Below are 22,644 nucleotides of genomic sequence, written 5' to 3'. Positions count from 1 at the left end.
TCAGGTGATTAGCCACATTATGTGCCAGTGGCTGTGCTGTCTAGTGCTACACTGAAGGATAGGGGTGTGTTTAAGACAGGAGGAATGACGAGCCAATATAGTGTAATGACAGACAGATCTTATATCATTCATCAGATTCTTCTCGGAGATCAACCAAACTGTATTACAAACCACAGGGTAGCAACTTGGAGCATCATTGGAAGGAAGGGGTAGTAATAACACAGTACCCATAATGGAACAGAATAAGAACAGAAGCTGCAACAAAGAATAAAGTTAGTGGATAAACATTGAACAAGAAATGGGATGCATTTCACAATTCCTCTTTTGCTTTGAGATAACTCATTCATAACGCAGCATTAATTTCCCATTCCATGACAATTCTGTTGTCCACACAACCTAACAAAACTGGTAAAGCTTCTACATTAATACATACAATGCAATAAGTATAAAATTAATTCACGTATTTGTTTAGACACAGCTATGAACGTATGCAATATTAGAAACTATAAGAAAATAATTTAATGTTTCAATGAAATAGTCTAAGTGCATACTTTTATTCTTTGTTGCTGAATATCAAAATAAATGACAAAAAATAATAAGTTGCCACCGTAAGTGTAACAATTTTAAAACATCTTACTGCAATCTGTCCCTTTTCATCTGTAAGGTAGGTTTTCACATCCTTCAAGGCATCTAAGGCACACTGTCTATTGAAAGCAAAGGGAAAATTAATATTTGAACAAATAGCCCATGTATAGTAGAATGGATTTTGAATAGGAATGCCAGGATTTGCCAAGTTTCTCTCTGCAAAAGTGGAACAGGCACAATAAAATCACAGCTACTCTGCAGCACTGAGCATACCCTAAGATGATATGCAATGCTCTCCATAGTGATCATAATGGTTCTTTTTCAAATTTCACACGTGCCATCTAGAAGGCTAGATGCTGTTTCATTACATTACTAAATGTCTACAAAGTTCAGTGATGTTCTCATGAGATTAGCCCAATAAATCATAAAAAGACAGCGAATAGCATGTAAATTAACTAGTCAACACCACAACATGCATTTTGAATCAGATTATCTTGCACAGTACGTATTCTTTAAAGTTTCCCCAATTTTGTGGAAATATATTCATTCTTTTAGTCACTGTTTTTTCTCCTGTGACTTGAATAATCATATTCCTTTTTATTTTTTCCCCTTTGTGCAGAAAGCTTCATGATGTAGTCACCTCCAACTAAAAGGAAAGGTAGCGTCTTGACACGGGTTTTGATCATTCTGGTGTGAAATGGACAGTGGGTGGTTATGAAAACAGAGGTGATACCTTTCTCTTCTCATATTCTGATATAAACTGCACAATGCATAGAATATGGTACTGACTACAGTTGCTTCACAATTTATGTAAAAAAGTGCTAATTCAGAGACACAAGTGCTCAACTTAACAGATCATTAATATCCAAGGCTGATTTAAATTTTGGCTGAGGTAAGAAGTTTCCACTCAAATTGCTTACAACTTCATACTCAAACTTTGAATTGTCTAGCCCTTGGCACTAAATTCAACACTGTTAATTTACTTGACCTTTCTCACCACTTTTAATATTCTGAGATCTGATATTTTGAGATCTGAACTGAAATTCACTTTTTTGACCAATCTTTTGATAGGACCTACTACACTTTTGCTCTTATGCTTGATATATGTTTTCTCAACATTTCTGTGAAGGAATTATAAATGAACAAACATAAATTCAAGTACTTGACAAATTCATTGCTCTAGAGCACTGCTGGAGATGCTGGAGATCAGAGTAGAGAGTGTGATGCTGAAAAGATACAGCAGATCAGGCAGCATCCAAGCAGCAGGAGAATTGATGTTTCGGGCATAAGCCCTTCATCAGGAATAGGACAGGAGCAGGATAAGACTATAGGTTGAGGGGGGAAATCAGGTTTGTGGATCTTTGGTAGAAGGTGTGTGGGGTACGCATACAATGAGGTTGGAGACTGTGGATAGGAGATCCCCAGAGGTGATAAGATTGTGGATGACCTGGGAGATAATGGTTTGGTGATGGGAGGCAAGGTCGTGGTCGAGGGGGCAGTAGGAGGAGGTGTCTGCAACTTAGTGCCTGGCTTCCGTGGTGTAGACGTCCATTCGCTAAACCAAAGTGCCCCTTTGTCTGCAGGTTTGATAATGATGTTGGTTGGAACGGAGGGTTGCGCATTGTGAAGGCGGGAGGTTGGGGTGGATGAGAGCGGTGGACAGGTTGAGGCGGCCAATGTCATGGTGGCTGTTAGAAATGAAGAGGTTAAGGGCAAGTAACAGGCCAGGTGAATGGGGTGTGTTGGTGGTCAGAGCAGGGATCCTTGGTGGGTGGGCGGGAGTCTTGTTTGAAATAGTGGGCCCAGAGGCGGAAGAAATGTTCAAAGTCACGGCACATGTCAAACTCATTAATTCAGGAGTGCAGGGGGATGAAGGTGAGGCCTTTGCTGAGGAGTAAACGTTCATCTGCAGTGAGGGGGAGTTTGGGGGAAATAGTGAAAACACAGCACGGCTGGGAGGTAGGACCTGGGATGGGGCTGGAACGGAGTGACAATAGATAATAAGTGAAGGAGTAGGCCATTCGGCCCTTCGAGCCAGCACCACCATTCATTGTGATCATGGCTGATCACCACAATCAGTATTCTGTTCCTGCCTTACCCTCATAACCCTTGATTCCACTATCTTTAAGAGCTTTATCCATCTCTTTCTTGAAAGTATCCAGAGACTTGGCCTCCATGCCTTCTGGGGCAGAGCATTCAATATATCCACCACTCTCTGGGTGAAGAAGGTTCTCCTCAACTCTGTTCTAAATGGTCTACCCCTTAGTTTTAAACTGTGTCCTCTGGTTCTGGACTCACCCATCAGCGGAAACATGCTTCCTCCCTCCACAGTGTCCAATCCTTTAATAATCTTATACGTCTCAATCAGATCCCCTCTCAGCCTTCTAAACTCAAGTGTATACAAGTCCAGTTGCTCCAATCTTTCAATATATGTTAGTCCCGCCATTCCGGGATTTGATCTCGTGAATGTACACTGCACTTCCTCAATAACCAGAATGTCCTTCCTCATATTTGGAGACCAAAACTGCACACAATACTCCAGGTGCAGCCTCACCAGGGCCCTGTACAGCTGTAAAAGGACCTCTTTGCTTCTATACTCAATTCCTCCTGTTATGAAGGCCAGCATGCCATTAGCTTTCTTTACGGCTTGCTTTCATTGACCGATGCACAAGAACACCTAGATCTCATTGTACTTGCCCTTTACCTAACTTCACTCTATTTAGATAGTAATCTGCCTTCCTGTTCTTGCCACCAAAGTGGATAACACACTTATCTACATTAAACTGTATCTGCCATGCATCCTAACCTGTCCAAGTCACCTTGTATTCTCATAACATCCTCCTCACATTTCACCCTGCCACCCAGCTTTGTGTCATCAGCACGTTTGCTAATAGTACTTTTACTGTGTAGATTAGATTAGATTACAGTGTGGAAACAGTCCCTTCGGCCCAACAAGTCCACACCGACCCGCCGAAGCGAAACCCACCCATACCCCTACATTTACCCCTTACCTAACACTACGGGCAATTTAGTATGGCCAATTCACCTGACCCTGCACATCTTTGGACTGTGGGAGGAAACCGGAGCACCCGGAGGAAACCCACGCAGACACGGGGAGAACGTGCAAACTCCACACAGTCAGTCGCCTGAGGCGGGAATTGAACCCGGGTCTCTGGCGCTGTGAGGCAACAGTGCTAACCACTGTGCCACCCACAAATGCCTTCATCTAGATCATTAATGCATATAGGTAAAGGGTGTTGGGGTGGAGACGGCCACTTGAATGGGCGTGGTAATAGGGTCAGGAGTGATGTCACCAACGGAAGTGATGCTCGCTATGGGGGCAGAGGTGGGGCCTACAGCAGTGCCCACAAGAGTGGAAGTGACATCACTTGTGTCGGCAGATTGAGTTTCAGTGGGTGGTGTCACTGGTGGTGGAAGTGACATCGGTGATGGTATCCTCCGTGTCCAGGTGAGTGACGTCTTTTGGGGTTGAAGTTGCTGCAGTGTCGGCGACAACTGCGGGGGCGGAGTTGATGTGCAGAGTAGGTATTGTGTCTATGCCAGCAGCGGTGAATCTAGCAGTAGTGGCGGATCCTGCAGTGGTCACAGAGTCAGTCATTTGGACAGCAATCGCGAAGGTGTTGTGGTCAGCAGTGGTTGCAGTCTGAGGGGCGGCGGGGCGGAAGTGACATCATAATTCACTGTGCCAATCATAGGAGGAGTGGCCGCATGGCTAATGGCGTCTGAGCAGTTCCAAAGGAAGGTTCTGAAATGATTGAGGAAACCCACGTATTGAAGTAAGTACTTGAAAGTTGGCTTCACTTATGTTCTTTTATGTCCAATATGGTAGAGAAAAAAATGTTTGTTGAGTGTGTGAATTCTTCTCAGGATGTAGAACAGCAGAGGTTCGTTGCAGGTCTGGGAGAGTGTGACTCTGAGCTGAGGCAGGGCTGACTGCAGGTAGAGTAGGTAGGGCGGGACATGGCCGCTAGCATAGAGCGGAGGATCCGGAAAGAAAATTGTTGCTGAAGGTTTCGGATTTGTAGTATGTACTGGTTGTCTTGTTCAGGTCCAAATTGTGTTGATCTGAATGTCGACCGGAGTCCATGTGGGATCAGTTGATTCCATAGGCAGGCACTGAGGAAGGAGATGTGGCTGTGGTAGTGGCTTCAGGACGTGGCTGAAGAACTTCAGGGCCCAGGAGATGACGTGGTGGATGCAGGGAGAGAGAGACTCACTGAGATCCTTGTAGAGAGAGGAGAACTTCTTCAACGTAGCCATCTTTGGATTAGGTTTTTCAGGACGGTTGAAATCAACTAGGAGAAAGTGAGGACTGCAACTGCTGGAGATCAGAGTCAAGAGTGTGGTGCTGGAAAGACACAGCAGGTCAGGAAGCATCCGAGCAGCAGGAGAATCAACTTTTCGGGCATCATTCCTGATGAAGGGCTTATGCCTGATACGTCAATTCTCCTCCTCCTCGGATATCGCCTGATCTGCTGTGTCCTTCCAGCACCACACTTTCGACTCCAGAGCCAACGTCAACTAAGATTCCAGTTTCTGATAAACAGAATATAAATGAGCTCTGTAGCATGATGTACCTAGCAGCTGAACAGCTCAAAGTAAATATATGAATGGGACTCTGCACCGTCACCTATGTTCGGCAAACTATGGGATCATGAGTGGAAATTGACAAGTGGAAAAATAACATTACTTCAGTAGCATATCACAAGCCTGATTGAATACTAGTTAGCTACATCACTCGTTGGACAACATATTAAGTATTCTGTACTCAGCATGATACAGGAAAATTTGCTTACTTCCTGATTTTCATAGCTTCTTCATTATCATGACGGAAAAATTCAAATGACTTGTATGATTTCACAGCTTCACGGCGGTACTCGCCCAGATTAAAAACTGCAAGTCAAAGAAAAACGCATAAGTAATAAAGAAACTGGAAATTCAGAATGATTTATTTGGAGTTGATTCCAATTATGAGTCCCCTGGAATTTCTGGAGAGCTTGAACCTCCCCTTTACAGAATCTGGAACAGTTTGTTATGTTATGTCACATGCTCCTTATTTGTCCAACACTAATTTTCTCTTGTTTCCAGGTGACAATCAAATGTATTTCCTATTATAAAGTAAATAGCTACAAACTTTCCTATGTACTTACATCAACTATATTGCAACAACTAAATAACAGGTTTGATTAATTTTATTTCCAGAACAATTTGCTTTAGAGTGGACTTCTATACCATACTTGTTTAGTAATAAATCAAAGTATTGCAGTGAAACTCCACCTTTCACATCTTCACATTCATGAATTTCTTTATCTGCACACAATTTTACCCATTGCAGCTCTAATGTTCACGTACTCCCAGTCTTAAGGAGCAAAAAGCTGTAGAAATTTTCAGAAGATGTCAAACAAATGAAAAATTGCCCATTAAAAACTAAGATATGTACGCAATTATGACATGAAATTATATTTCTGAGGCAGGAAAGTGAGTACTGCATGTGTGTCTGTTGCCATATTGCATGGTAGCCCTTGCACATATACATATTAGATAGCCGATAACTGTGGTCAATGTAGCAAATTTTATACACCTTACTTTGTTATATCATTTTCTCAGTAGAATATCTTTATATTTATTAAAACATTGTATTTCATTGAATGTTGTCTCCTGTATTCCATATATACCATAATTTTGGATGGTTAGAAATCATTTATTCCATTACAAAACATGCTTGCTGCTTCTAAATCCACTGTTTGAGAGGTGTTCGAGGTACTTAATCCTAATGAACATTAGGATTATGCTGTATGAATCAATTTGATATTAGGGCTTGAGACAGAGAAAGGAGAGTCTCAAACCAAGGATTTAAATTTAAATAAGGGAGATTTCAAAGAATTGAGAAATGTTTTGGTCATCATAAATTGGGCTGAACTGTTAATGGATAAACTTACAACAATGAAAATTGTTCAAATAAGTTTGATATGATACAAAACAAACATGCAACCTAAAAGGCAAAAGGTCCCATGCTGTTAACTGACCGTGGTCAATAAATGAGATGAGATGAGTAAAAGCATCATGTCATGATGGTGCTTCCTTTGAAACCAGGTATACCAGGTAGACAAATGGTAAATTTGAGCAGGAACACTTTATTGACAATGCTGACATTTCCACAGGCAGTTCTAGACTGGACACAAGCTCTGCATCTCCAGGTCCTCCTCACCAGCTCTCTTAAAAGGGGCAGCACGCCCCACTACATATATAACACCTTTTTCCCTTTATTAGATTAGATTAGATTACTTACAGTGTGGAAACAGGCCCTTCGGCCCAACAAGTCCACACCGACCCGCCGAAGCGTAACCCACCCATACCCCTACATTTACCCCTTTACCTAACACTACGGGCAATTTAGCATGGCCAATTCACCTGACTTGCACATCTTTGGACTGTGGGAGGAAACCGGAGCCCCCGGAGGAAACCCACGCAGACACGGGGAGAACGTGCAAACTCCACACAGTCAGTCGCCTGAGTCGGGAATTGAACCCGGGTCTCTGGCGCTGCGAGGCAGCAGTGCTAACCACTGTGCCACCGTGCCGCCCACAAATTTAAACGTCTCATTAATAAACATATATACAATTATCAAGATTGTACATATATTAGCTAGAATGCATATAAATAGTCATGAATATTTACAAAAGCATGGCAACAACAGAAGAATGACTACTCCTCTATTATACAAGATATTCCATCCATAAACTACATTAACAACCATGGCTCAGACAGACATTACTTGGTCAACATCACCAGCCCTAACCTAACCAGCTCAGTATTCTGAGGGACTGCCCTTTGCTGGTGAGGTGTGACAATTTATCCCTAGTCTGTATCCTATATGACAACAGTCCTGTCATATCCTGGGATTCATTTTTCTCCAGAAGTATAATACCCTCGACCTTGAAGTTCCTGTCCTTCTGTCCTTCCTGGTTTCACTCTACTAACTCTCTGGTCTCTCCCAGCTGCAACAAGTCAGACATGGCTCTCAGCTGATAGCTGAACAACAGTGTTACCAGCGAAGATGAGGTCATGTTCATATACATAGTGAGGAAGTTGTTGATTTGCTGTTGAAGCAACTCTTCCCTTGTAAAGCCTTCAAGGTTTGAAAATTTCTCTCTCCTTTGCTATTCCTTGCCAGGTGATATGGAACCAAACTCGCATGTCCAACTCCATTGTCACTCAACTTGTTCAGGGTTCCTGAACCTGGAAAACATTTCAAACCAATCTATCATTGTTTCAGCTGATACCAACTTCATGACTGCACCTTCAGCCACTTTGAGTGGGCATCCACAAGCACTAGTAACATCTCTAATGGTCTCATGAAATTGATGAAATTTTGCTGCCACAGTGTTTGAGGCCATTCCCATGGGTGAAGGGTTGATAAGGCAGCGCCTTTCTAACTAATGTGCAGGCTTCACACGATCTCACTTTCTTGTCAATCTGCAAGTCTACATTCAGCCACCAAAAATACCTCCCAGCTATTGCCTTCGAAACACCGTGTTGCGGTGGCCTTGGTACGTTTGATCCAGCACCTTTCCTCTTAATTGGAGAGGAGTAACAACTCTCATTCCCCACATTAAACACCTGTCCTATATGGATAACTCCCACCGCCTGGATAGTGAAGGATGTAATTCTGGGCAATTTTCACAACTGGTCCTCCCTCTCAGGAATAAGTCCAGCACCGTGGTCAATAAATGAGATGAGATGAGTAAAAGCATCATGTCATGATGGTGCTTCCTTTGAAACCAGGTATACCAGGTAGACAAATGGTAAATTTGAGCAGGAACACTTTATTGACAATGCTGACATTTCCACAGGCAATTCTAGACTGGACACAAGCTCTAGACCAGCTCAAAACCAGCCTCTACTGATGATTTGTTGACCCTGACAGCCTGTCAGCCTGGGCAAAGTATATAATTTTCATATTCTAGTTGGGAACACCTTCATTCCCTGGTACTGGCAGCGTTGACGGTCAATCTACATTGCTATGTTTCTTTACCTGTCAGTATTTGATCTCATATGAGTAGACTGAGCCAGAGCCCATCTCTGCAGTTGTGTTGTTGCCAATGATGCATCCCAAGCAACGGGCCAAAAATGGAGGTTAGCGACTTCTGTTCTGTCAGTAGCATGGGGTGCTTGCCATAAAGGAAATCGGCAAACTTCCTTATGCTGAACACAACACAATTTTTATTTCTCAACGAGCATTATTCTCCTCCATCTTGGAGAGTGACTTTGATGCAAACGCAATGTGCCTTTCCTCTCCATTTAGTAAGATACACAACAGCTCAGTGCCAAACCCATAAGGGGAGGCCTCACAAGCTAACTGTAATGCAACTTCAGGTAGAAATGCATTAACACTTCCAACTTTTATTTTAAGGCTTGCTTCACCTCCCGGTAAGCCACCTCACATGCCTGGATCCATTTCTATGGCCGCCCTTTTCCTAGCAACTGATGCAGGGGTTTTAGCACAGGTCCTAGATCAGACACAAACTTACCTTTGTAATTTCCAAGTGTCAAGAACAATCTCAGTACAGACACATTTGAGTCTAGGGGCCTTCATGATAGCCTCCCATCAAAACTGCCGCGTGTCAGTATTGTCAGCAGCAGCTACCTGTGTGACCCTATCTGGAGGTTGGCCTGCAACAGATCCATTGTTGAAAATTTCTTTCCCTGGCCAGTCCACTGATTTAGTATATGAGTCCAAAGGGGTATTGATCTACACTCAGGGCTGGCTTGACTGTGACCTTAAGTCACCACAAATCCTCATCATCCCATTAAGGCTGGAATAATGGGAGTGGCCTAAATCACTGGTGGTTACTGATTCCAATGCTCCCAGATTCACCAGCCGTTCTAGTTCCACCTTCACATTAGACTGGATGACATATGGTACCAGATGCACCTTCAAGCTCCTAAGTCAAGCCTTTGGGCTTCAACTGTAATTTAGTTTTGAATCCTTCCCTTTTCCCAAGAATTCCACTGAAGACATCTTCGTACTTGTCCAGGATTTCTTGCAAATTCATTTTTGAGTCCGCCAGTCTATTACCCACACCCTAGTTCAACCTCAATTTTTGTAACCAGGAACATCTGAATAATGTGGGATAGTCACCTTTTACTACATAAAGTAGCAGTTCTGCACGTGGTCCCTTAACTATACTTTCAACAATACATAGGTTTTCAGTGACACCACTTGTTCTGTGTATGTCTGTGGCATAATCTTGACAGGTATGAATGGCAGTGCCTTTAACTTCTCCCTAGAGACCAATTCAGAAAGAAGGGACACTACTGTGCCCCTATCCACTTCTATTTTCAATGTCTTCCCTCTACTTTGGATAGAATTCAGAAATGATCAGTTTCACCCTGTACTGACTACATATTTAACATAGACTGCTGACCCTGGGCCTTCTGCCTCTTCCACAGATCCCACTGATTCTGTCCACTCCCTAGTTGGTGGCACATACTTTATGCCTCATCCTCTAGCTTGTTCCCAGCAATTTCTGAAGAAGGGCTTATGCCCGAAACGTCGATTCTCCTGTTCCTTGGATGCTGCCAGACCTGCTGTGCTTTTCCAGCAACACATTTTCAGCTCTGATCTCCAGCATCTGCAGTCCTCACTTTCTCCCAGCAATTTTGGGCAATATGACTCACTGACTTACATGTGCAGTGCTGGGCTCCGAGTCTTATGGCTACTCTTGCCACATGGATGGCATTCTACATTGGTATGGCACTCTGCTGAGTTTGTACTATTTGGCACAAGCAGTTGATGACAGCCAACTGGGTCGCTTCCCTGGCAGCCAACTCCATCAAGGCAGCAATTTCGAAAGCTGCCTTGAAATCCAGGTTTCTCCTTGTTAGAAGCTTCCATTGGATGGCTTCATTTCTGAGGCCCCACAATGCATCTTGGAGGAACACTCTGAATTTGCAATGTCCTGCTAACTTCTTGAAAGTAGCCACAAATTTGCTAAAGGACTCTCCTTTGTCCTCTACCCATTTGTAAAAGCACAAACCTTCTGCAATCATCAGTGGCTTGCATGTGAAATAATTTTCTAACACTTGGCATAGCTCTTGGAATGCCGTCTCTGCCTGTTTCTGTGGCTGTAGCAGACTCCTTAAAATTGCAAAAGTCTTGATTCAGAGATACTTAAGAAAACAAGTACCACGTCCTCAGCCTCTGTTCACCTTTAAGGAACTGAAGTGCTCCATGTAAAGTTCATTTTCTGACTCTTCAAATGATCCCACTACTCCAAATTGGCCTGCCATTTAGTTTTCCTGCCACTTGAGTCCAGTAGCCATTTTCAACTGGGGTCCCCTTGCTGAACCATCTCCATTTTGGCTGCTTCCTCACTGGCTGTGCTAGCATACGTTCTTTCCTGGATTTACCCACAACATGAGCCTCCTCGCGACTTTTTTCTGCAATGTTACATCCTTAATATTGCGCCTTTTCCAAAGTCTGGATGACGTCCTCCCTGGACAAAAAAAAGACTGTTTACGTACAGTTTGTGAACTGGATCCCATTCTTCTCGCCATTTATTATGATGGTGCTTCCTTTTTGAACCAGAAACTATATGCCAGGTAGACAAATGGCAAATCAGAACAGGAACACTTTCCTGTTACTCACACCTGTTACTCATGATACTCACACCTCCAAAGCTAGTTCTCTAGACTGCAAGTTCTGCTCCTCTAATCACCTGAACAGCTGTCTTAAAGGGGAAGCACCACCAATTATATACATAACAAACTAAGCTTAAAGAAAAAGCTTGCACAAAATGCAAGGTAAAGTGAAAAACAATCTAAATGGCCAGTCAGAAAACAATAGAAAACCACAACAGAAGTATCTGCAAGTGCTATAGAAGTTAACAAATTTCATAATTACTTTAGAAAAACATTAAAGGGTAATATGGGCTCATTAAAGATGGAACAAAAACAGAAATTACTGGAAAAACTCAGCAGATCTGGCAACATTAGTACAGAGAAAGCAGATTTAACATCTAAGATCTTTCTACAAAAATACAGTGGGGGTGTGTTCAGTTATTGGATCCTCCCGATGCTTCAAATACATGTAAATAGTACTTTGCATAATTACGAAGTGCCTTTGTGTTTGTTGTAGCTATACAGAAACTCAAACCCCAATGTTTGTTTTCAATAAGCAAAGAATGTATAGAACTGAACTGCTCTAGTGACTATACATAGAGCATATTTTATGATTTGAAAGAAATTTGTAAAAAAATAGTTTCAGGTCCATTGTTCATCTAAACACTTATTAAATGTTGTAATTGTTCCCATCACTACCAGACTTGAAAAAAGAAAGCTTCAGCAGTCCCCATTTCAGACAATAGTTGAGAATGGCAATAATGTGGTTCAACAAATAGGGCCCATTTGTGGATTCCTGTTCCTGAAAATTGAAACTGCCTTGCCTGAAGTGGGGCATGCCAAAACACATTCTTCACGAGCCTCAAAGCCGATGGGTAGGTAGCTTTTACACCTACCAAGCCACTTCTAAGTTGTTCCTGCTTTTTGTTGCACAAGGCCTCAGATCCACATTTCCTTTATTCTCTATATGTAATGAAAAGAAGTGTGGAACCAATGTGCTTCAGCAGGCAGGTCCCAAGTCCGTTTCATCTCCATTTGGTACTCTGGAGTTGGGACATAAGCAGGTGCAATCAATTGAATGCAAATACATTCGACATGATGCAAATAATCACTGTCGAATAACTGAATGACTACTATCGACATCACAAACTGCCGGCTCAAAGTAGAGAGAATCCACCCAAATCCAACACTGGCACCTCCATGTCATTAACTGAATGCTTAAGGACTAAACTTTGAGTGGACTTGAATAGTATGATCTTTGGAGAAAAGTTGAATTACTGTCCAAAACATCTAGACTTCTCTATTATTCTGCATCTGTGACTCCCAAAGTTGCAAACAGGTTTACTGGAGTAACAGCAGTGAGTATTGATAGTTTTGTCATATGATACTTTTGAAGGATAATTTTCCATTATTATTTGTGAATATAGTTTATGGATAATTAATATTAAAATTAACCTCACCCAATGTACTTTGCTTGAAGCTTTTATTCCTTAACATGTACATATATAAATATGTACTGTCCAGCATTAATTTGAACAGATGTAAACTACATTCTCAACTTTGCAAAACGTACTAAAGATAGCCAAATCCAGTCACTTGCTTCATATTTCGATGGGTATTGAGAAACGACAATAAATAGAACTTCTATATGTCTATACAGCATATCAAGACCTTAAAATTGCGTTTTAGAGGAAGTGATTCGTTTTAAAGTGTTTGTAAATGCAATTCAAAAGTCCAATTTAGTCTCATTGTATGGTTATATGTTTCTAGTTCTTGTTGAACTTGCTTAATACTAGGTAGTAAGATGCTACTTGAGACTGACCAGTCAGTTCAACCCCCTTTATAACCGAATGATGGGACACGCTCATGAAACTGAATGGTATGTTTACAGAGGTAATGAAACAAAGTTTAAAAAAAATCAATGACATGAGTTATCAAAATTGAAAAAAAAACAGAAGACTGGAAATAAAAAAAGTAACTATCATTCGAGAAAAAGTAGCTGGAAAATTAATGGAGCTAAAAGTCAATAGATCCCTTAGACTTGTTGCAACAGAGTTATTAAAGTAGCAATAAAGATAGTGGATGCATAGGTAGTAATTTTACAAGCATCATTAGATTCTGGAAAAATGCAAGAGGATGGGAAAACTACGAAGATAATGCCTTTTTTCAGAAAGAAGTGACAAAAACAAACAGGTAAATATAGGCCAGTTAACTTAAAATACATGTTATTGGAAAAATGTTAGAGGCAATTATAAAGGATATAAGAACAGACCTTTCAGAAATACATTGCATAATCAGACTCAGCATGGATCCAAAAAGAGGAAATCATTCCTAATAAATTTATTGAAATTCTCTTAAGAGTTTATAACTAGGATGTGTTAAGACGAAACGGCGTCATATATTTGGATTAAAATAAGGTGGTTGATAAGTTCCCTCCCTTTCGACTACTTAATTAGAGCCATGGTGTGGCGAGTTTGACATCAGCATGGAGAGAGAATTGGCTAACTAGCAGAAGACAAAGTTGGGATAAGAGGGGATATTTCGGGATGGCTAGTGGTGCATAACAGGGATAAGTGTAGTATCCATAATTATTTTAATATATATTAATGATTTGGATGAGAAAAGTGAATGTACCATTACCAAGTTTGTGAATATAACAAGAATAGATGAGAAGGCAAGTGACAAGGATGGCATAAAGAGTCCGCAAAGGAGTATAGACTGGTTAAACCAGAGGGGTAAAAACTTGGCAGATGGAATAAATGTGAAAAAATGAGAGGTTGTGCATTTTAGCAGGATGAAGCGAGTGCCAAATATTATTTAAATAGAAAAACTGCAAAAACTGTAGCACAGCGATTTGGGAGTCCTTGTGCATAAATCATAAAAAATGGCATATAAGTTCAGCAAGTTATAAGGAAGGCAATGGAATATTTGACTTTAATTCTAAGTGAATGGAGTAGAAAAATAATGAAGTTTTACTAAAACTATACAAGGCACCTAGAACACTGAAAAGTTTTGATTCCCCTATCAAAGGTCACTAGAGATACCCAGAGAAAGTTCATCAGTTGATCCCAGGGTATGAAATTTAGAAGAATGAGAGGTGATATATACACCATTCTTGAAATATATACATTCTTGGGGGTTTGACAGGGCAGATGGAGAATTGTTTCCACTGCAGGAGAGTCTAGGACCAGAGGACATAAGCTAAGATCAACTAAGCAAAAATGAGGACTGCAGATGCTGGAGATTAGAGTTAAGATTAGAGTGGTGCTGGAAATGCACAGCAGGTCAGGCAACATCTGAGGAGAGGAAAATCAACGTTTCAGTCAGAAGCCCTTCATCAGAAATGAATGAAGGGTTCCTGATTCCTGATTCCTGATGAAGGGCTTCTGCCCAAAACATCAATTTTCCTGCTCCTCAGATGTTGCCTGACCTGCTGTGCGTTTCCAGCACCACTCTAATCTGGGCATAAATTAAGAGGCTGCCCAGTTAGGTCAAAATGAGGAGGGATTTCTTCTAAATGGAATTCCTTACCATAGAGGGCTGTTGAGGCTTCTTTGTTAAGTATATTCACAGCAGAGATAGACAGATCTTTGATCAGTATCTGAATCAAATGTTATAGGAAAATGACAGAAGTGAAGTTGAGGTTTATCAAATCAGCCAAAAGCACATTGAATGACAGATCAGACTTGATGGATGATTGGCCTGCTTTCACTCCCTATTCATATGGTCTTATGGTCAACACCTTCCAAACCATGACCTCTACCACCTAGCAAGTCAGCATGGCAGATGATTGGGGCCCCTGTCACCTCCAAACTCTTTAAGCCACAAATTATCCTGAATTATGACTAGCTTGCTGTTTCTTCACTCCTGCTGGGTCAAAATCCTGAAACTCCTTTCTTAAAAGCACTGTGGTTGTGCTTACACCCATGGACTGTGGTGGTTCAAAAAGGTGGCTCATCATCTTCTTGAGGGCAAATACAAATGGTCAGTGCTGATCCAACAGCAACACCCCATCAATTAATAGTGAAAATAATCAAAATTTGTAAGTGGGGACATGCAAGAATCAGAGTGAATGGAGATATATTTGTAGTCTTATTCTTGAACAGCATTAACAGGACCAGAGGGACAACAGGATAATCCACAAACCTTGTGGGAAAAGATTTGCTAACCCACGACAGACCCACAAAAGCAAATTGGCCAAATTGTACCAGGACACCCAGAATTCCCGAGCACCTCACGAACTGGATCAGATGGCACGCAGACAATGGAATATGCTTTCAAGCTCCCATGGACATGACAAGAAGCTCAAAACCCTAAGAGCAGTTTCACAACCCAGCAACAGCAAAGCCACACAAAGAGTAGAACAGACAGACAGGCACCACAGGACAATGGAAGCACCTCACCACTTGACTTTAACACCTACCTTTGAAGATGAATGGAACCATGATACTGTCAAGATGTTGCATTGTGAGAAGGAACAGGACATTCATCGATAAACTGTTTTCCAATTAGCACCCTTACAACTAAATTACTCCATTTTCAGAAACATCGTATTTTCCCATTTCTTAATCAGTGTCATTGTGCAGCAATACTATAAAACTGGTCTCATCCTCAGCTCTGGGAGGAGAAATCAAATTCTCTGTGCAGACTGTCAGTTCTGTGTAAGCTAGTGTTTTCTCCTCCAGCGATATTGCTTGCAATAAACTGTTTGTTAATTTCACTTCGAGCTTTGTTTTGTGATCTCCAACCTACTGGGCAAATTTCTCCGACAAACCCTAAAAGCATATTTCAAATTCAAGTCTTTAGATTAAACAAAAAGTCATCGCTAGCCCCTAATAGCAAAGACTTCACCAAACAGTGATTCACCATCAACAGCTAGGGGATTAGGAAAGAAAGAAATGCAATGCTTAGAACTTAGAATTCAGTTGAAATCCCCATTCAAGATAGTGGAAATCTTAAGAAGAATGATGCAAAGTGTAAACGTTTTGGTGGTGAATTCAAATCTCATCATGATATATCATACAATTAAATTTAATAAATCTAGTATTTTTGGACTGGTACTAGAATAAAACACAATATTGTGTGCTTAGTTAAAAATCACACAACACCAGGTTATAGACCAACAGGTTTATGTAGAAGCGGCGCTCCAAAAGCTAGTGTGCTTCCAATTAAACCTGTTGGACCATAACCTGGTGTTATGTGATTTTTAACTTTGTACACCTCAGTCCAACACCGACATCTCCAAATTGTGTGCTTAAAGGAAGATTTGAGGTTTTTAATATTCATAAACAGATGCCTAAAGGAAATCCAATATTATAGATTTTATATAAAGTCAGAATACAGTCATATGGATAAAGCTGGAAATAGGATAATGCAGTGATATATACAATAATTTAAAAAATTATCCATTCTAATCTAGATTTTGACCCTAAGCTTTCATTTTTTCCCCGTTTCTATCTCAGTGCAACTTCTGCTTTCATTCTTTCTTCCAAGTACATCTATTTTGTTGATGCAAATGGTATGCACAGGGAGAGCACGGAAAATCACACAGGCCACCCCCAAGTCCCAAATTATTCTGGGCCAGAAAAAAAAGCAGACAATGAGCTTCAGTGTTAAACAATGCTCAGTACCAGCAGCATGCAGCATCTATGTGTTGTACTGCAGAAATTCACCGAAGCCCTTTAGACAGCACTGTCATAGAATCCCTACAGTATGAAACCAGGACATTCGGCCCATCGAGTTCACACCAATCCTCTGAAGAACATCCCACGAAGACCCACCCCGCCACCTATCCCCTTAACCCTGCATTCCCCTTGACCAGCCTAGTCTAAACATCCCTGGACAATTTAGCATGGCCAATCCACCCAACCTGCATATCTTTGGACTGTGGGAGGAAACTGGAGCACACTAAAGAAGCTCACGCAGACATGAAGAGAATGTGCAAACTCCACACAGACAGTCACCTAAAGGCAGACCCAGGTTCCTTGCACTGTGAGGCAGCAATGCTAATCACTGTGCCATCATGCTGCCCCAAATCCATGAACACTACCATCTAGAATGCCAAGGGCAGCAGATATATGGGAACACTAAGACCTACACATTCCCCTCCAAGCCACTGACCATCCAAAGTTGGAAATCTACTGACATTCCTTCAAATCCTAGAACTCCCTCCCTAATATCATTGTGGGTCCATCTACAGCAAACGAGTTGCAGCAGTTCAAGCAGGCAGCTCACCATCACCTTCTCAGGGGCAACAGATGGGCAATAAATGCTGGTCAGCCAGCAAAGCCCACATCCCATGATTTTTTAAAAATTTAATGAAACCAGCACTTACTGCATCAGGAAAGACAAGCAAACAGAAAGTAGGTTCATGCTCCAAGTGCTGTAGATTTAAATAAGTAATGTGGTTGGTTCAAATCACCAGTAATTTTCTGCAAGTATTTGGTCTATGATGATATAAGTTCTACAATTAGTGCTAAACCACAGGATAATAAATAAAACACTTTAAGGATCATAATACTGCACCAGCAGAATGGACTATATCACTACAGCGAGACAAGTACTTTAACAAAAATGAGTATCCTCATCAGGAAACATCTATCGTTGACGAATAACACCCTTGGTTATTACTGTGATAAATTAATTCCCTCTGTATATCTTTGCTGCCACTGTTATGTGGTTGATCGAATATATCATAATACAAGAGATTAAATCTGTATAATAAGATGACTTACCTTTGGTGGGGACACCGATCCAATTGAGATAGCGAGTGAGTTTCTTAGAAACATAAGTCTTCCCACGAGCAGGCAATCCCACCATTACAATCAATGTGGGGGAATTGGTCATGTGAGATGCCCAGGCTGCAATTAAAAGAAAATATGAAACAAGAATTTTAAAAAAATGAAGAGTCTCATTCGCAGTGTTAAGCATCAGAGGCTACCATGAAAATTTAGGTAAAACTGTATTAGTGAATAACCAAAGTCCTGGAAAAAGTAATACAGTATTAAATACAATGTGCGAGAAGCAGATTTCAAAATCAGCAAATTACAGTGGGCAGATATATACATGAGAGTATGGTAGTTTAATACTATAGTTACAACAGAGAACAGTTTTGAAATTAAAGAAACTGCAAGAAATAGCTCTAAAAGATTCTGCAGTTTCTTAGCAATAAAGTTTCTCTGTTCCCAGTTCAGGAGATAACAATGAGACAACACAATCAATTGTCCATTGTTCACAAGGATGTTATCTAAGAGACATATATCTTTCAAGCACAGTCTCCATATCGACATTCCTGATTAGATGGAATATTTTGTTCACCAAATGAATATGATGTGCGTACAATATATAAGCTATAAGATGATGTCAGGGGTAAGAGAAAGCTGTCCACCTTGTCTGCCTGTTTATGAGTAATTGGACATTTGAATTCAAACACACTCACCAGTCCACTTGGAAGTAAAGTATATAAATTGAATCAAGAGTAGAATGCAATTTCAATAGAGGAGAGCTTTTTGAAGTGGACCCACATGTCAGGTTTCTGCCTGACACTTGGGTTCGCTGAAGACAGAAGAGAACAGAAGAGACCGATACTATTTTCCCAGTCAGTCCTATCACCAAATCTGGAACAAATACACTGTCCTGTCTATTTAACTTATGCAATACAGTTTCCAGGAGGTCTCTTATGCAGTTGTAGAGACCTCACCTCAGAGCCTGAAGCTTTGGATTCAAGTCCCATCTTGTTAGCCACAGTAAGTGTGTCATAACAGCCAAAGAGGTTGATTACCAACCTGCGAATTCTTCCAATATGCCTATGGCTAGTGATAAAAGTGGGCAGCCAGACTTTTGTGGCAGCTGGAGTGCAATTACCTTCTCACATTTAAAAAAAAGCCTCCATGCACAGGTTCTTTCTGCGTGCAAGCAGCATCGTCAGAAAGTTTCACATTATTTGGTTTTCTGCTGGAACCATCCTGTAATGGATTGAGTTCTGGAATATGAAACAACCAAAAAAAATTGCTTTAAACTACCATTTGTGATCTTGACCAACTTTTGGCAATAACCTTTGACTCCCAGAACAAATCTTAAGCACATACACTGAAGAGTTATCTGGTTGAAGTTCAGCCACAAATTAACAGGATAACATTCTTTAACCCTTAGGCTGAATTCATTTGTTTCTATTCAGAATTGGGGAAGGGCTTATGCCCGACAACATTTTTTCTCCTGCTCCTTGGATGCTGCCTCACTTGCTGTACTTTTCCAGCACCACACATTCGACTTTATTGTTCTTTGCCAGGCATATGAAGCATGCAAAAAAGTAATGTAGTGCAAGAATTGGGATTTTTGAATACAGGAATTCACGGTGGATGACAAAATAACTAATAATAAGGGAAAGATTTGATGATAAAAATAAATTGGTAAGAAACATAAAAACCAAAAGCAACTGACTTCCATGAGTATTCAAGATCAAGTTGAAGATCTCCTTGGAAAAAGGCGTTGGTCTGCCCAATCTTGAAATTTATAAACCACATGAAAAATGGCTTCAGGGTGGAGGCCCCAAAGAATTCTGGGTGTGGAGAGAGATGAGAAATAGAAACATGTTTTATACCTGCAAAAATCTGTTTACATGCACCAGTTATTGCTTTACATACAATGTGATTTATAATTTAAAAAAAATAAGAGGGTAGCTAACATAGGTGTGAGGCTTTTGGAGGATGCAACTGCAGAATTAATCATGGGGTGCAGGGAAATGTTAGATAATTTAAACCAATATTTTGCATCAGTCTTCATAGTGGAGGATACTGTAAACACCCCAAAGATAATGCGAATGGGAGGAAAGATCTCGTCATAGTCTCTGTCACAAAGGACAAAGTTTTTATTTTAGATTAGTTTACTTACAGTGTGGAAACAGGCCCTTCGGCTCAACAAATCCACACCAACCCACTGAAGCGCAACTCACCCATATCCCTACACTTACCCCTTCACCTAACCATACGGGCAATTTAGCATGGCCAATTCACCTGACCTGCACATCTTTTGGACTGTGGGAGGAAACCGGAGCACCCGGAGGAAACCCACGCAGACACGGGGAGAATGTGCAAACTCCACATAGACAGTCGCCTGAGGCGGGAATTGAGCCCAGGCCTCTGGCGCTGCGAGGCAGCAGTGCTAACCACTGTGCCAAGTATTTGATAAACTAATTGAACTAAAAGTAGATAAGTCACAAGGAACTGATGGACTATATCCAAGGATTCTGAAGGAAGTGGTTGCAGAGGTAGTAGAGGCTTTAGTCACAATATTCCAGAACTCACTCAGTTGCAGGAGGGTTCAGCGGAAAACCAGTAATGTGAAACCCCTATTCAAGAAGGCAGTGAGACAGAAAGCAGGAAACTATAGGTCACTTGGCTGTCATTGGGGAAAATCCAGAATCTGTTATTAAGGAAGAAATAACAGGATATTTAGGAAAACTTTATGCAATCAAACTCAACATAGCTTAGTAAAAGATAGATCACATTTGACAAATTTGCTAGAATTGTTTTAGGACACAAGTGTATAAATGGGAATCAATAGGTGTAGTCAAACTTCCATCAGGCATTCAATAAGATGCCACATAAAGGGCGATTGCACACAATACTATGATGTGTCAACAGATCCATGGTAACATCACCTCCTGCAGGTTACCTCAATGGCAATCACCACTTTGACTTCGAAATACATCTCTATTGCACCAGCATAATTGAGTCAAAATTCTGGAATTCTCTCTGTAACAGCATTATGGGTCTACCTATAGCACATGGACTGTGGCAGTTCAATGCAGCAGCTCACGATCAACTTTTCACGGGCAACTATGGATGGGCAAGCAATACCGATTCAAACGTGCATACCCACAATGCATGTGTGAATAAGGAAAGGAGACAATGATATTAGGCGTAAGGCATTAACATGGATGAAGAATTGGTTAACACACCAAAAGAATTGGGAATAATGGGTCTTTTTCAGGTGAGATGCAACTAGTGGAGTTCCACAGGGATTAATCCAAGGGCCTCAATTATTTACTATCTATATTGATGACTTAGAGGAGGTGGCAGAATGTAATATATCCAAATTTGCTAGCGATATGAAAATAGGTGCGAGGGTATGCTATGATGAGATCATAAGAAATATGCAGGGGAAAATTGATGGATTGCGTGAGAGGGAAAAACAGATTAAGTTTTATGTAGGAAGTTGTGAGATCATGCACTTTTGTGGCAAGAATCAGAAAGGTGGAATGTTATTTAAATAGAGGTCAAGTCATTTTTGGAGACCAAAACGGTGCAGTCGAGGGAGACTTGGGTGTTTATATGCTTGAATCACAAAAATTTAGTATGCAGGGACAGCAAAGGAATTAAGCAAATGGAACTTTGGGAAAAAAAGAAAAATGCTAGAAAAACTCAGATTTGAAGTCATACTGCTCAAAAAACATATCTCCATTTCTGACTCCACACATGCGAACAGACCTGATTTTCTGCTGTATTTTTACACTGTGTCACTTTCCAGCATCTGCAAAATTTTGTTTTTAATGGAATTTTGGCCTTTACTCTTAGGAGATTGGAGTTTAAAAACAAGAAAATCTTCTAACAACTATAGAAGGTGCTGGCGAGGTTACACCTAGTGAAGGGTATAGTTTTAATGCCTGTATTCAAGAGAAGACATACTGCTTCAGAGGCAGTTCAAGAGATTCACCCGAGGCTGATACTGGGATGAAAGGATTGACATCAAGAACAGCGAAACATTAGATTGTAGCGAAATAAAAAAAAAATCTATTGAAACATACAAAATTCTGATGGGGCTTGACAGGGTAGATTGTAAGGTGATGTCCCCATTAGTGGGGAAATCTGAAATAAGGGATATAGTTACAGAATAAGGAGACACATTTATCACTGAAATGAAAAGCAATTTCTTCTCCTGGAAGGCAACGAAACTCTGGAATTCTCTACGCCAGAAAGTTGTTTAAGTTTGATTACAAAAACTATATAAAGCACACTAGGTAGATTATTGAAAGGCAAAAGTGAGGACTGCAGATGCTGGAAACCAGAGTTTTGATCAGAGCAGTGCTGGAAAAGCACAGCAGGAAAGGCAACATCCGAGGAGCAGGAAAATCGACGTTTCGGGCAAAAGCCCTTCATCAGGAATAGAGACAGGGAGCCCCAGGGTGGAGAGATTAAAGGGGGGGATGGGGCTGGGGAGAAGGTAGCAAAGAGTACAATAGGTGAATGGGGGGGGGTGGAGGTGATATGTTGGGGGGGTAGAACGGATAGTTGGGAAAAGAGATTGGCACGTAGGATAGGTCATGAGCTCAGAGCTGAGCTGGAAGGTTGGAACTGAGGTAAGGTGAGGGGAGGAAACTGGTGAAGTCCACATTGATGTCCTGGGGTTGAAGTGTTC

The 22,644-nt window shown here is 41.1% G+C and overlaps 1 protein-coding gene across 1 annotated transcript in view; it reads right to left on the bottom strand.

Moving 5' to 3' along the window:
* Positions 1-22,644, bottom strand: part of LOC122563165 (6-phosphofructo-2-kinase/fructose-2,6-bisphosphatase 2-like) — an 81,855-nt gene that overhangs the window by 51,241 nt on the left and 7,970 nt on the right. Inside the window, exons 2-4 of the mRNA XM_043716650.1 lie at positions 17,964-18,089; positions 5,403-5,499; positions 638-704 (exon numbers count right to left, since the gene is read on the bottom strand). Of these exons, the coding sequence (XP_043572585.1) occupies positions 638-704; positions 5,403-5,499; positions 17,964-18,089 (290 nt within the window). The remainder of the gene's footprint in view (positions 1-637; positions 705-5,402; positions 5,500-17,963; positions 18,090-22,644) is intronic.

This window comes from Chiloscyllium plagiosum, chromosome 26 (assembly GCF_004010195.1).
Source record: "Chiloscyllium plagiosum isolate BGI_BamShark_2017 chromosome 26, ASM401019v2, whole genome shotgun sequence".
Taxonomy (NCBI): Eukaryota; Metazoa; Chordata; class Chondrichthyes; order Orectolobiformes; family Hemiscylliidae; genus Chiloscyllium; species Chiloscyllium plagiosum.
This window is presented reverse-complemented; position numbering and strand designations above follow the sequence as displayed.